Source organism: Polypterus senegalus, chromosome 10, assembly GCF_016835505.1.
Source record: "Polypterus senegalus isolate Bchr_013 chromosome 10, ASM1683550v1, whole genome shotgun sequence".
In the NCBI taxonomy this organism is placed as follows: domain Eukaryota; kingdom Metazoa; phylum Chordata; class Cladistia; order Polypteriformes; family Polypteridae; genus Polypterus; species Polypterus senegalus.
In genome coordinates this window covers 69,814,039-69,830,901 of record NC_053163.1, presented here as the reverse complement: position 1 = coordinate 69,830,901, position 16,863 = coordinate 69,814,039, and the positions used below count along the sequence as shown (strand labels likewise).

General features: G+C 38.3%; 1 protein-coding gene across 2 annotated transcripts in view; it reads left to right on the top strand.

Moving 5' to 3' along the window:
- The window catches only part of si:ch211-26b3.4 (connector enhancer of kinase suppressor of ras 2), a 615,118-nt gene that overhangs the window by 486,359 nt on the left and 111,896 nt on the right, over window positions 1–16,863 (top strand). For both annotated transcript variants that reach the window (XM_039765942.1, XM_039765943.1), the window contains exon 13: window positions 10,110–10,144. In XM_039765942.1, coding sequence (XP_039621876.1) covers window positions 10,110–10,144 — 35 coding nt within the window. The remainder of the gene's footprint in view (window positions 1–10,109; window positions 10,145–16,863) is intronic.

The window sequence follows — 16,863 nt, the reverse complement described above, 5'->3', positions numbered from 1 at the left end:
ACCCGGGTTCGCTTCCTGGGTCCTCCCTGCGTGGAGTTTGCATGTTCTCCCCGTGTCTGCGTGGGTTTCCTCTGGGCACTCCGGTTTCCTCACACAATCCAAAGACATGCAGGTTAGGTGGACTGGCGATTCTAAATTAGCCCGTGTGTGTGTATGTTGGCACCCTGCCCAGGATTGGTTCCTGCCTTGTGCCCTGTGTTGGCTGGGATTGGCTCCAGCAGACCCCTGTGACCCTGTATTCAGATTCATCGGGTTTGAAAATGGATGGATGGATATATATATATAGACACAAACAGGCAGACACAGAATATCCCGTAATCACACACGCGTATTTACAAAGTCCAGTACACAACACAGTGCCCATGCACCAAACACCCTTGTTCACCCATCTCCTGCCACCTTTCCTCCTCTCCTCCCCAGCGTTGCCTTCTTCCTCCCGACTCCGGATTGTCTACTCGAGGGAGGTGGCCTCTTTTATAGCTACCCAGGTGTGCTCCAGGTGCTCTGTGATGGTCTCCTGGGGGCACTTCCAGATGTAGCGGAAGTGCCGCATGAGCACCCGAAAGCACTCAGGGTGTCCCTGGAATTCCATCCAGGGCTCCACAATCCTCTGAGTGTCCCCCTGTTCTGGCCACGGGCCCCAATAGGGTTGAGCTTCCATGGTTGGCTCCCGTGGCCCCCATACAGACCAGAGCAACTGCCCTCTCGTGGTCCAGGGGAGGTATATTCCCTCTCCTGGTCAATCCTTAATCCCCAGCCGTCCACCATTATATATATAAATATATATATATATATAAATACTGTGTGTATATATATATATATATATATATATATATATATATATATATATATATATATATATATATATATATATATATATATGAAGAAACACACCACAGTGATTTTAATGGTGTTTTTGTTAGGAAGGGATGGACAGGCTTCACACAGGCAGCTCAGCAAGATCTGCATAACATTATGCATTATTCAACAATATGTTATGAAATGGAATGAGCACTGCTACAAAAACACCTTACCTTGCAATCAATCATTTTCTACACTATTATGGCGGAAACAAAGTGGTTTATTAATGACATCTTGTTAATTAGATGTTTGCTATGGAGGAGCCATGGTGAAATCACACAGTTAAGAGGGGCATGTATACTGTTCACTTCATAGAGGAAGCTGCAAAGCAAAAGACATCATAACTAGTTGTAGAAGAAAAGTAGGCTAAAAAGAGACTGCTGTACAATATAATGGAAGGAGATGACCCAAAAAGGGTCAGTCATTTATTTGAGTTCCTGAGCATCTCTCGTGTATCTGACTTTACATTGTACTTCAGTAAGCTTCAATGTTTCAATGCTTCAGTGAGCCTCTTCAGGCACAGTAGGCTTGCGTACCACAGGATGTGAAGTAAAATGTGGCTTCATTGTTTCTTTTTATTTATCGTGGGTACTTGTCCTCTGCCTTCTAAAATGATTGTTTGCCTGGGAACAGCTCATGAAAGTATTAGTGCCAGGGTCAAAAGAAGCACCAGTGAAACTACTGAAAGCTTCTGCAGCGGCTTTATGGCATAGTCATTACACCTTAACTTGGAGTTCAAGAAGCCACAATTTCCTGAGGATAGTGGCATTGAGTTAAAGTGGTAAAACAGTGCTTTGCTGCTAGGAACAGAATGGATATACAGTATACTTGGAGTACAATTCTAACTGCAAAAAGAAAACGGTTTTAAATTCTTTTATCAATGATCTGATATTTGCTTTGGCCTAACTAGCAGATTTGTTTCTTTTAGGGATTATCATTTTAGGTTTAATGATACATGTATATTTACCAAATGAAAGAGATTCGATAACCTATTGAATGAGCATTAATGTTGATATTGATTAAGTGTCAGTGCACGTTGTCCATCTAAAGAGAGAAGATGGTGGGTATATGCATACTTGACAAACAAGCCTTTCAAACTGAGGGCTATCAGAGTATAACTTCTATCAAATGAAGGCATTCGAAATGCCCCCAGATTGTCTTTCTTTTTTCCGAGTCAACGTATAGTGGTTATTGACATTAAAGGATGATAATGCTTTTCATAGATTAAAGAACAAACATTTCTATGATCTTATAAACATATATGTGTCCAAGAGTATGTGAGAGAGAGTCTATAAACATGTATTAATATCAAAGCAGGTGGATTTTTTAGAATCTATCCCATCCATCCATTTTCAAACCCGCTGAATCCGAATACAGGGTCACGGGGGTCTGCTGGAGCCAATCCCAGCCAACACAGGTCACAAGGCAGGAACCAATCCTGGGCAGGGTGCCAACCCACCGCAGGACACACACAAACACTAGGGCCAATTTAGAATCGCCAATCCACCTAACCGGCATGTCTTTGGATTGTGGAAGGAAACCGGAGTGCCCGGAGGAAACCCACGCAGACACAGGGAGAACATGCAAACTCCACGCAGGGAGGACCCGGGAAGCAAACCCGGGTCTCCTAACTGCGAGGCAGCAGAGCTACCACTGCGCCACCGTGCCGCCCAGAATCTATCCCCTGAAAACAAATAACAGCATTGTGACGAATATCCCCTTTCTAAAATACATGACTTTTATCTTTTCATATAACCAGACCAAAAGACAGGACTCGAGGGTAAATTTTTAAGCAAGGTTGAGCTGGAAATGTTTATTGAATTTTCATTTTACTCTTTTAAGCCATTTTGGTTAGTCAGTCACCTAGAATGTGTTCAGGTTCTCACAAGGCCAACAGGAGAAGCCTGTAATCTGTTTCTCTGTTTCTCCTCCTTTTGAATCTCTCAAGGGGCATAAGCATAATGGGCAGATTGTATAGCCCCCCACTTATTTTCCTCACCTGTGCACTGCCTAGGCTTCAAGTGTTCTCTAGACCATGTCGCAGATTGTGCTACTCTGGTCATTCAGCATGAGAAGATGGTGAAAATTGTTACTACATATGTTGGTGTCTATAGATTTATAACGGCAGTATAGTACAGTCACATTCGATCTTGCATGTGCTAATGAACATGCAATATGTGGCTTCTTTCCATGATTACTAACCTTTAAAGTTTCTGCCTTAATCTCAAAATATAATTATTATATCACTGCAAACTATCAAAGACTTTTACAAAATCCAAAAATGATTTTTAAATACAAAAACAATATCATTTTATTTAACTGAATGTTACCTCGAAAGCTTGCATATTCTAATCTTTTTAGTTAGCCAATAAAAGGTGTCATTTTGCTTGACTTCTCACTTCAATAATTTAGAATAAGTTAATTGTCTGTACCAAACAGCCCAAGAGAGGAAAGTATGAAAAATAAAGGAAATAATTAAAAGAAAATGAAAACAAAAATGGTTTTCATGGGACAGAGTTCATCCTTACAGTTTATGTAACTAAAAATGAGCCAGCTCTCGAAATAGCACAATAAGTGAAATAAAGAACATCAAAACACAACATTCTCAAACCCACTGACGCACAGTCGCTTGACTCATACCCAAGTGTGAGAATGTGAAATAGAAAGGTGAGGACCCCAGAGCGGAGCAATTTCTAACATATAAATTTATATATGTGAGATATACATTAATATATTCACATATATAATGAGAGATAGTAGCACTGTGCAGTGTTTGCTCATTTTATGACTCTTTTAGCTAGCCTGCTATCCTTGGAAAAAATAATGCCACAGTAGGATGGCAACTCCATGGCTATGACAAGTTCTCCCTTTTTCTAGGCTACTCTGCTGATGGCACTGAAGCTGCTCATTTGAATAATGGAATTCCAGCTCACACTGCTTTCTCTAGTAATGTGGTATCTGTAAAAAGAAACACAAAGAAGGTAATCAAAATGAAAATTGAGAGAAGAGAAAGTCACAGACAACGTTAGGCATAGTGACAGTCCTGAAGACCCCGTCCAACTAGCTGTCTACCTCCTTCTGAGCATTCTGTAATAGAGTCTGTGCTGGGTCATCCAATCTGAAGAGAGTGATTGCAATGCTGCATTATCTAAGTTGACTTTTCCATAGGTAGGAGAACAGCTTGGAAGCAGAGCAGTGACACCAAATACCACATCAAATACTGAGAAGAGAAACAGAAGAGAGGAGGGTTAGTAATGGTTTAAAAATAAAAAAGTGTAATATTTGGGAAATGACAGTATATTCATTTCTTCAAAGACAGCACCAAAAACATGCACTTTACTCTTACTTAAGTGTATATCATATATCTTATAGCATGCTTCATGCTCAAGGGCTAACTGATTTTTGGTCACCTTTTGTATAAGCCGCATGCACAATGGTCGCATTGTAAAAGAAAGTGACAGAAGAAACTCCTCTTTCGGCTTATAATGCCACACCTGGTAGTTCTTAATTTTGAATTAGAAAAACTGACAGAATGAAGTAATGATTTCCTTTAAATATTTACTATTTTTAACCTAGAGCATAGCTGTGCACTATAGTATATAGCTGTAGTACGTTCATTCATCATCTCCGTAAAAATGTTAATGGCAGCAGTGCTGACAGTATTTTAACAGACTGGTGCCCTAATAAGTCAAGGTCCTCTGCCCATCTCAGCATTGTTTCAATTACTAGATATAGCTGATGGAGTGCCACTCCCTGCCAATTCTTTTCCATTAATCTTACAGCTTGTCACAGATTCTAGAGCAATCCTATTATTAGATCAAAAAAGAGCTGCAGTGGCTCCATTTATCAGTTCATTTTCAAAAATTACTAATCTTTTAAGGAAATCCAGGATGTATTTGAGAGGTAAAATGAACATTACATATTCATCAAAGGGCACCTACTCCCTGAGGTTCAGGATCTTTTCAATCTGATACCACATAATAATAATAATAATACATTTTATTTATATAGCGCCTTTCCCATGCTCAATTCACTTACAGAATATAAGAAAGAATGGCAGGGTATACAGTATATAGCATTGTACAAACCAAATAAATAAATGAAGATTAAGACAGTAAATTCAGAGAAAGCCTAACAGACAACATAATTAATGTTCTAGCACACACACATACAGGTTACATGTGTGACCTGATATTTGCGCGATAGACATACACGCGCCAACAAAATAGCGGCGATTAAAACGCACCGTCAAAATCGCGCCGACAAAATCGCGAAAGTTTCATTAAATATGAATTACAAGTTTAAAGCATATATAATAATGTTTATTTTAGAAGTCAATATTATGAGACGCGGCATGCCATCAGCAGGGCACGCAGATAGTCCTTAAGATCACGCCCTGCATATGTAGGAAGAATTGCAGCAAGGGCGTCCCACTCTCTTGGCCTCTCTTGCGATTTTTCCGTGGCGATTTTGTCCGTGCGCATTTCTTGAAAACCAGTTAGCGGGTTTGTTGCCGCTCATTTGTCCGTCGCGGTTTTGTCGGGGCGCATATGTCTATCGCTCTTTTGTCGGTGAACCGGTTACATGAGCATCTTGACACAGAGGTAAACTGAGAGAAGGGTAATGAAGTCAAGTAGAGCTACAAGCCTTCCTGAACAGATGAGTTTTGAGTTGTTTTTTAAAAGAATTCATGGAGTCAGCTGACCTGATTAATTTTGGTAGGTCATTCCAGAGTCTGGGTGCTATACAGCTGAAGGCCCTGTCACCCATGGAGTGTAGATTAGTGTGGGGCACAACAAGATTGTCATCCAGAGGACCTTAGTGAGCGAGCAGGCACATAGTGATGGAGAAGGTCACTGATGTAGTCGCGAGGTTATTTAAGGCTTTGTAGGTTATTAGTAGGATTTTATATTTGATTCTGTAAGACACAGGGAGCCAGTGAAGACGGAGCAGGATGGGTGTGATGTGCTCGCTGCTGCTGGTTCGAGTAAGGACTCTTGCAGCTGAGTTTTGAATAAGTTGGAGCTGTGATATAAGATTAGAAGGGGCACCTGCCAGGAGCGAGTTACAATAATCGATGCGGGATGTGATAAAAGCAAGGACAAGTTTCTCAGCATTAGAAAAGGAGAGGAAGGAGCAAACACAGGATATGTTATGGAGGTGAAAGTAAGAAAGTTTCTTAATGTGATTTATGTGGGCGGAATAAGAAAGGGAGGAATCAAAAATGACACAAAGATTCTTTGCAGTAGAGGCAGGACTGATGATATCACCGCCAAGATTGACTGGGAAGGAGCTCATTTGATTAAGTTGCACTTTAGTCCCAATTTGCAGGAGTTTAGTTTTGTTGCAATTTAATTTTAAATAGTTCTGCTCCATCCAGCTTTTAATTTCACTAAGGCAAGTTGTGAGTTGAGAAAGCTCTGATGAAGTTCCACTTTTAACATTGAAGTAGAGTTGAGTATCGTCTGCATAAAAATGATAGCCCAGTCCATAGCTACGAATAATATGGCCAAGGGGAAACATATAAATACAGAAGAGAAGAGGAGCCCTGTGGAACTCCTTGTGTGACTGGCGCCGAGCTGGATTTTCTGTTGCCAAGACTAACAACTCTTGCCTATCAGTCAGGAACCACTGGAGGGCAGTGCCAGAGATACCCAGCATGTTCTCCATTCTGGACAGTAGAATGTCATGTCTGACACATCCCTGGACTATAGGTAGAAAACTGAAATCTCATAGGCAAAACATGCAGAAAGTACTTGACCTATATATAATATCCATGACTACATTCTCCAGAAACATAAATACAACAGAAATATACAAAATATGCACTGGGGTGATACGGTTCAAGAGCAGACAGCATGGTTCCCTCTCAGGGCTTGGAGCCTCAGTCCTTTTCATGGCGAAGCTGCTTTCTGTCTTGCATGGGCATGTTCTCCCTGTGTTTATGTGGATTTAGTACAGAGTCCAGTGGATCTGATTTAATTGTCCTGAAATGTGAGTGTTTCCAAGTTCCAGCCCTGGGTGACCAAGTTTAGGAATAAGTGTTTCCTTAAAAAGAATAAATTTACAACATCTACTTAATTCCTGCAGTCATTCACTTGCTTTGTTCTTCATTCTTATCTAGTATTTTGTGACAATGATACCTATGAAAGGCACTTATATAAAATAATGACTGATTGATTGAAAACCTCTTTTAGGACCAACAAGACGAGCAAGTGTTTAGTGAAGCCAATGATACCTTTGTTATTTTGTTCAAAGCATGTACTCTGCTTGTCAGGCTGGACGGCCTGTTAATTATTTGCCAATGGAATTCTATTAGAATGTACCTGTATTCTATTAGTGCTCTGATAAGAAGAAGCACCTCTTGGCTTCTGTCACAGACAACTGCAAGCACACAATGAAGCAAGTCTAAGCAAAAGAATGGGACAATATTGATTGTAATTTGCAGTGCTTCAGCTGATTATGGTTTCTCAACTTCAGACATACTTATTAGTCACTGGCCAAAATGAAATTTCAATGCAAATTCTCAATGATGTATTCTTACAAGTCAATTAAACTAGAAAAGTTTTACTCTGATGGATTTTAAAAATTTTATTGATATACGTTAATGGGCATCTAAAAGTACACATGGACTAGAAAGATAATAAAGCAAATGTAATGAAATTAAAAACATGACAGATTAAAATAACAACACCTCACTACTGACATACATATGAAAATCTCTATATTTTGAATTTCAGGTGCTGGTTGTTGTGGCTTCCTTGTGTTTGCTTGGCCTTCTACCTGATTTACAATCGTAAATCCAAGTTGGCGTTGGCATACATTGTTAATTTTCTGCAGATACTGCATGTCATTGTGCTTAAGCTGGACAGATTCCTTCATTGTGCCAATTTCTGTTCTCACTGACTCTCATTTTCCTGTGACACTCTTTCTTTATTCATTTAGTGGACCCCATTTAATCCAACTTCAGTCATTTGACCTCCAATGGACCTAGACAATATGTTCAATACAGGAAACCAGCTTCTTTAGTCTACATCTTGATTCCACCCTCAGCTCTGAAGACCTAATGTAATATGTGTATAAGTTTAATATGTCAATGTGCTCTGTGTAAATATATTTTATAAATCTGCCTTTTTCTATTCACATTCACAGCTAACACAGAGCCATATTTAGCACAGGGGTTGACCATAAGACAGTTAGGGACAACAGCGAAGTGGGTAGTCAGACTGAGGACCATTGTTTACTATTTTTGTGTGACAAAGTCAGCATGAAATTGTATCCTCTTTTGCCTTATTTGGAATGGCATGATTCACCTAAGTGGGTGCCTACTTGTGAAGAAATAGTATAAAGTCTTGGAACATTGCCCGGCACACCTTTGATGTAAGATAACGTCATCCGATCCTGAAAATCCTTCCATTACACAATGAAAATGGCAGACTCTACACATCGGGCCCCCACCTCCCAAACTGAGTTCTTGCCATTGGCTTCCTTTGTCTGCTATGCAGCGTAAGCCATCAGTAAACAAAGCTATTTCTTCTATGTGATTTCTTACCGCCGTATCACTAAGGGAGGTGTATCACCTTTTTATATTATGTCTGTACAGATTCAGGCTATGTAAAACGCCACAATTACAAAAGAACTCATTCCCTGGGAGCTAATGCCCCCTGCTGGATACACCTAGCTAATACACATAATGCAAGTCCTCAAAATCACTGAGTTAAAAGATAGATAGATAGATAGATAGATAGATAGATAGATAGATAGATAGATAGATAGAGAGGTAATTTATTAATCCCAAGGGGAAATTCACATAATCCAGCAGCAGTATACTGATTCAAAAAACAATATTAAATAAAAGAGTAATAAAAATGCATGTAAAAGCAGACAATAATTTTGAATAATGTTAGCATCTACTCCCCCAGGTGGAACTGAAGAGTCGCATAGTATGGGGGAGGAACGATCTCCTCAGTCTGTCAGTGGAGCAGGACAGTGACAGCAGTCTGTCACTGAAGCTACTCCTCTGTCTGGAGATGATCCTGTTCAGTGGATGCAGTGAATTCTCCATGATTGACAGGAGTTTGCTTAGCGCCCGTCGCTCTGCCACAGATATTAAACTGTCCAGCTTCATTCCTACAATAGAGCCTGCCTTCCTAACAAGTTTGTCCAGGCGTGAGACGTCCTTCTTCTTTATGCTGCCTCCCCAGCACACCACTGCATAGAAGAGGGCACTCGCCACAACCGTCTGGTAGAACATCTGCAGCATCTTATTGCAGATGTTGAAGGACACCAACCTTCTAAGGAAGTATAGTCGGCTCTGTCCTCTCTTGCACAGAGCATCAGTATTGGCAGTCCAGTATGAGTCTACCCATCAGCTTATCCCAATTTATTTCTTTTTGTACTTCCATTGTACACTACCAACAAAGGGTCAGACATCTACCACTATCATCAAAGCCTTTTGGGAGCCCTAAGCAGTAGATCTACTGTATATTGGGGCCCGTTGCTGTCAGTCTGTGTGGAATGTTGATCCTTTCCCTGGCAATAGATTTCCACTGATAGCTGATCTCACTTACACAAAGAAATGGTCCTTCAGCTACTACAATTATATGACCCACACTTGCATTGCATCCTGCATGGTATGGCTCACTTCCCACTTTGAGGAATTGCCAAGCGGCTCATTATATTCAGTAAACTTCCATTAGTCTCTGTGCTTTTTGATCTCACTCTGATGGTTACCAAAATTAACAGTGTTCAAATTAATATGCATTGCTTTTTGGATAGGAGTCTACTAAAATTATATCAACAGTAAATGTAATGTTCCTCATTCAGTATGTTAAAAGCATTCCAAGCACTGGCTGATTAATTCAGGATCTACATTCTTAAAAGTGATTAACATATCGTTTCTCATTTCATGTTTCAAACAAAATGAGTTTATCATCATATTTAACCCTGAAGCACCAAACCAGTGAATAATTTGGAAATATTGTGTATAAATGCCAAGTTGTGTATTTAAAAGTAAATACAGATCCTCAGATGCTGTATATTCTGCTACTTAAATGTATACAGTCATTTTGTCCAACAAGAAAAATGATTTATGTAACTATTCGGTTAACTGCAGCTTTGATGACATTGTGACTTCATTTTTCCTGTACACTGAGTGAACAGTATCTTTCACAAAGGAAGTGTGGGCTGCTCTCTGAAGAGTAACTTGTGAAACCCTTCTCAGTGCTGTTTTCTTCTGTCTCTTGCAGAGGGCTGGGGACACCCTGCGTGGCGACTGTGATCGGTAAGTCTTTGCTGTAATATTTGATTGTGCTAATCCTACAAGACAATTACCCCTTTGCAGCAGTTGTGAGTGGTTTGAGATGGCTGTCCAGCTGTGTTTAAAGAGTGCAGCCTGAGCTGAGCTGGCCTTTGGGGAGAGGGCTTACATTTACCCCTGCAGACTTGCAATGTGGGAGCTGAAGTAGAGGTTAAAACACTCAGGACTTTCAGTGGCTGAGTCCATAATGTGTTCGTGTGTATATACGACATCAAAACCTGTCCACAGGTTGCTGTCATTCAAAATGAATTGAGTTTAGACCTGTGAAGAATGTAGCCATCCAGTATGGACCCTGTTTCAATGCTCTGTCTGTTGTAAATGTTTCTGGCTTGGATACACTAAAATAGTTATTGAATAAATATTGATTTAGGGCAGTATTGCATTAGAATCTCAAAACAGGTAAACTATTTCTTTAAGCCATTCTTTAGTTTTACTAAATTGTGACAAAGCTTTAATTACACAAAGTTTCAAAGTCAGAGTTTTGACATATTTCAATAGCACCCACAGCACTGAATACATAATTTGATGATATTCAGAGCCACACATGAAGGTTCTGTTTGTATCCAATTCCAAAGAGGCAGGGTTTATTCCTATCAACGCCATAAGAGTATATAATTAGATGCATCGGAAGCTGTTCATTTCATTTAAGGTCTACAATATTAGAAGTAAGGTAGCTTTTGCAGTTTTATTTATAAGAAGTATGTGTTTATTTCACTTGATATATATTTAAGTTTTTGCACACTATAAATGCACTAAAAGTATTCCATTTATACTATTCACTTGATTCATTTTGAAGTCAGATTCAATGATGTAAGAGACTGATTGGTTTAGAAGGCTGATCTTTGTTGAATTTTGTTTTTTTGGATGCCTAGAGCAGAGCAAAGCAAATGCACTGATCCTAATAACCTCAACAAGTAGACTATAAGACATCAAAACTGTTAACTGCGGACATACTCTCCACTGGGCAGAGAGCATACAGTGAGTGGCACACATAGAGGGCTTCCCATTATCGTAACCACTTTGGGTTAGCAGCTCCAAAACACTCCTCGGCACTCCTGGTTTTTATTTTAAATGTCATTTTCTGAAAATTACTTGAGGTGCCGTCATCTAACATTGATGTGTGATGAATGCTAGTTACAAAATTCATTGAATATACTGACTTTACATAGAACATCTATAGAAAATGGTATTCACAGTAAAGATAGTCTAAAGCATGGGTGGGCTGATTCAGTCCTGGAGGGCCGCAGTGGCTGCAGGTTTTTGTTCCAACCCAGTTGCTTAATTAAAAACCAATCCTTGTCAATTATTTAATTTCATGGCTTGTTAATGCTTTAACTCTGCCATGTCAAGTCATTCTCATATCCTAGATTTTTTTTTCCTTTCTAAGGATACCATCCAAAGGATTTGAGGTCTAAAACAGACAAGTTATTCTCAATGCTTCACTTTTTCTCTTTTCACTTTCCTTCCAAGTATTTAATTAAACCCAATAGTGCATGATAAATCCACACAGGCATAAATGGAAACCAGTTAAATGGAGAAATGCTGGTTTCTTTTGTCATTTGCATCTTATTGCTAATAAAGGGCAATATAAAACCAAGACTACAGCTGTTTAAGACTAAAATAAGCAATAAGGATTCAAAATGTTAAATGAGAGAGACAACTAAAGTGAAGCAGAAGTGTTACTAGAGCAATAAGTACTCCTTATTAGGCCATTGGGTTGGAACAAAAACCTGCAGCTACTGCGGCCATCCAGGACTAAATCTGCACATCCCTGGTCTAAAAGATCATTCTGAAGAAATATATTTCTTAATGTACTGTACAATCACACTTCCCTGGAAACTGCCAGTAAGTGTGATCTATTTTTCCATTTGCTAGTTTCCCCTGTTAGTAGCATTATTAACTTAAATCCAGTATTAGATAATAATAAATGCTTTTCTTGAATGTATGTAATTTATCTATTAAGCAAAAATATCCAATCATTTCACAATGTGAAAAAATAATTGTGCCCCCTAGTAAAATCAATCCATTTAAAGGAATAATTCGGGTCTAGAGATTGAGTCCAGCCAGTCTTGATTAAAAATTTCAGAAGATATGGAAAAAAATGTTGACTTCTGTCTGTCTAGATGGCTCTGATATTGCACTGAACTTCTGTAAGAGCTAACATTTCTCAACAGAAAACACTTGTAACAGCAACGAATCTTCCAAAGGGTGGCAAGCTGCTAAAAATATTTTGTTATCATAGCGGAAAGTCATAAAGGATCAAAAAAAAAATCCAAGGAATTACACACATTGTCAAAGAATTCTAAAATAAGAGCAAAACTGGGCAAAACAAAGATCCAACAGAGGGTAGCAAAGCAGGAAAACACTGCTAACCAAGTAGTACATAAATTACTATACCTTATTTCATGAAAAGTGCCCGTACGATGCCCAAGGCATTTGGGTTAAGTGGAACTTTTTTCAGGACCAAGAGGTCTTGCCGTAATTGACAGAAGTTTGAATTTTGCTTTGTATTAGAAAATTCAAAAGAGAAAAGGTAAACAGTAGTTGGGCCAAGTGGCAAGAAAACAATCCAAAAATGCAAAAGCAAGTTTAATCAGAACCACTGAAATGAAGCCAAATTAAAGTTTTTGTTTGGTCCAGTCAAGGTCCAAAAACCTTCAAATGTTTCTGAGTTTAAAAATCTCTGCATGGAATAGTAGACATTTTCACTACAATGTGAAGGACTGATATGGAGTTATAGGAAGTGGGTGTGTAGTTAAAGATGGTAAAACCAGTTGGTGTTTGTAAGGGGGGCCATTATTGTTTCAGGCAGTGCCAGAAGGTGTTCACCCAATAAATGACATAAGCAGAAATACAAATGTTCTTTGTTCACTCAGTTGTAGTTGATCTAATTTTAGAGTTTGGTTGAAAACTTGAAAAGATTTGGTGTCAAAATTGAGTGTTAATAGAGAAAATAGTCAAGTTGTCTAATACTTTTTTCATGCATTGATTACCAAAGAGACATGTACTGACACTCTGTTTATTGCGGTGCATTTGCTCTTCATTGCTATGCTGTAATATTGTGGTAAACACATCAGTTCAATATTGTGTAGTGAATAAGATTGCCACCTCACAGAATTTGGACCCTGATGCAGTTTCGCACTGGGGTGTCTGAGTATGCATGTTCATGTAGGATTCTTTGCACAATCCAAAGACATCTGTTTATATTGTAAGGTAACACTAAACTGGCCCATGAGCCTGTCTTTATGTATGCCTGGGGGTGCACTTATGTACTGCACCATTCAGACCATTCAGTGTTTATTGCCAGGATTTGCTTTGGCACCTCATGATTTTGCATTGGAAAATGAATGAATAGGCAGATGATTCACAACTATAATATGCTTATGAAGTATATCAGGTAAAAGCAGTTGTTCTGTTTGCACTTTCTAAAAAATGGTCTGGTTTTAGCATGAATAAGATGATTAAAATTGAAAGTCTGTTAGTAATAAATTAATATCAAATTAAATAAATGCATTTTATGGGGTCATGTGTACTAAGTTTCATTTCAAAATATAACAGACAGAAAATATGCTTTACAAAATTGTTTCCCACATCATATACTATAGAAAGCAATCATTAAGAAAAAGCTGATAGATAATTTGTACTGTATATATATATATATAATGTAAAACTATATATATATATAATATACATATATATAATATACATACAGTACATATAAAAATCTTTCTGCATATATGTATGTATAAGTAACAGTCTGTACAAACACAGTAGATAGCACATTCCCATATCAAATCCAATGCTGCCTGAATAGTGTTCAGGACTCTCAATACCTTGTACTGAAATGGAAACTCTTAGAATGTGGATGAATGATTTACAAATGTCTGTCTACTAATTTATTTTATCTGCTTTTTAAAACTAAGGATTGTAGGGGGCAGTGTTTACCTGTCATAGCAGCAATTGACTGGGATCCAGTCTGGACAAAATGGCTGTTTTTCACGGAACACATTTTGTAAACTTAATATTTATAGAGAATGGATTGTATAATATTTAATGGTTTTTTTTTCACCAAGGGGACCTTCATGTATGGGAAATTTACTGGTTTTCAAAAGTATAATTTGTTAGTTCCATCCCATAGAAAGATGACCATCTTAACCTGCACAACTAAAGATAAAGTTGTGTAGCCCAGAAAGCTACAGCACTCAATACAGCAACTTCACTCCTTAATTATGTTTTAAAATAACACAAATGAACAAGTTTATCTATCTGTAAATTATATAATCGCCAAGAATCGCATGTATCCGAGCATTGCCATCATTAGTGTACAAGTAGTGATTTTCAGCCTGGCATACCAAGAACTGAAACTTATCATGTTTAGATTGCTGCTTCTTTTTGTGGATAACTGTTTGAAAGAAACAAGGTATAGCTATGCCTCTTTTGTGGGAAAATATTAATTTCATATTACTCTGCAATTAGAAGAAAGATGGAAATTATTTATAATATAAAATTGGTATGATAATAGTGATTAAGGGAATGAGACTGAGTATAGGAGTCAGGTGGAAAAATGTGTTTCTTGGTGCAAAGAGAATTGTCTGCAACTTAACATCAGCACAACCAAGGAACTGGTCATTGACTTTCATGGCAGCAAAGAACCTCAATGTCTGGTCACTATTCAAGGAGTGAATGTAAAGGTGGTTCACTCCTACAAGTACTTTGGGGTCCACATTAATGACAGGTTGGACTTGTCTCGGAACACAGAACCATATAAGAAAGGACACAGTAGGCTCTTTTTCCTTATTAGACTGCATTCTTTTAATATGGAAAGTGACATCCTTCACATCTTTTATAACTCTGTGATGACCAGTGTGATTTTTTTATGCTGGGGTGTGTTGAGCTGGTACCATCACTTCAAGAGAGGCCCACCGAATCAACAAGCTAATTAAAAGGGCAAGCTCAGTTATAAGACACACTGGACCCCCTGGAGGTAGTAGTTAAGACAAGAATTAAAGCAAAACTGAGTGGCATTATGAAAAATGCTGCACCTCCTCTCTATGACATACAAACACTGAGGACTTTCAGCCATCCAATTATTCAGCAGAAGTGTGTGAAGAAACGCCATCGGGGCTCCTTTATACCAACAGCAAAACGTCTGAATAATGACACACTGGGACTGGGAATGCCAAGTCAGAGCTGGTTTTCTTTTTAATTCTCTTGCTTTATAGTCATTCTGGTGAGTGTTCAGACCAAAGTGCATATATATTTATTGATTTATCTGTCTACCTATTTTTATATTTATTTATTTAAGGAGCTTCTGTAAAAAGCCAAATTCCCCCCCTCAGAACAAATAAAGTTATTTCTATCTATCTATCTATCTATCTATCTATCTATCTATCTATCTATCTATCTATCTATCTATCTATCTATCTAACTAACTAAACCTACACTGGTGCTTATCCCAAACTGATTGCAATCTTGTATCCATTTCTGCAAGGACAGGCTCCACTCCTTCAACCCTAAACTACATTAATCAGATTTGAAATGGATAGATGGATTGAAGGATGGGCAAAGCTTCAGATTCTTGCCAAAAATAAAGACAATACATTTTTAAATGGTGGGAATGTATTTATCTCTTAACAGAAAACAGCAGATAAAATGCTGAACTGTTGATGAATTGATAAAATGAAAAGAAGAAGCTGAAACCTTTCTGATGTTTTTCCAGTATTTTTAAAGCATATTTAACTGCCACTGAGTTCAAACTGCATCTTTTCAGGCGGTCAGATGAACGCTTTACTCTTCCTCATCAGGTAATATGTAATCCTCTGAATCAGCAATCAAACTAGCTGCTCTGAGTTGTCGCAAGGAATGAAAACAAACTTGATGAATATGTTTGAACAATTCACAGACTAGTTAGAAACTGATTAATTATGCTTTTTGAAAGTTGAATGTGACTGCATCATTTGCATTGGAGAAAAACTCTTGACGCAGCTCATTTCAATGTGATCAAAAGCACAAGCCAGGGCTGTTTCAAGGAGAGAGATGCTATTCAAAGAGCACATGATTGTTTTTAATGGTAGAGATGATTTCACAGATTGCACATGAAAATGACAGACGGAGACAGCTGTGGCAGAGTGATTATGCTGGGAGAAGATCAGACCTACGTCTGTGTTATCTGAGAGAACAGCTACCGCTGACAGCTTCACACTGATAGAGCATGTCATTTATTTCTGAACATGATGGGCATTCTCTCCAAGGTGCTGTGCTGACTTTTTATTGAAATGGCACAGAGGGTGGTGGTGGTGGAAGTTTCAGGATATTTAGGAGTGTGTTTTTTAATGTTGCATCAAACTCTTGCTTTGTGGTACCGCCAGATCGATGCCTTTATCTACAAAATGAACAACAAAAAAATTAGCATAGGAGCACTCCTTAGATGTCATATTTCATTGATGCTATTTTTGCTGTACCGACTGACGTCAGGACTGTGGCTGACTCGGTTTAAAACACAAGACCAAAAACAGCAGGATATCCTGTTCTCTCTTGAAAATGCAATTTAGCTAATTTAAAATTCTTTAAGCAAGTATTGAAAGTGTAACGATGTCATCTTTAACAGTGTTTCAAGAAAAATATAATAATAAAAAACAGATTCATGCAATGGATGAGACAAATGATTGTGAGATAATAAAAAT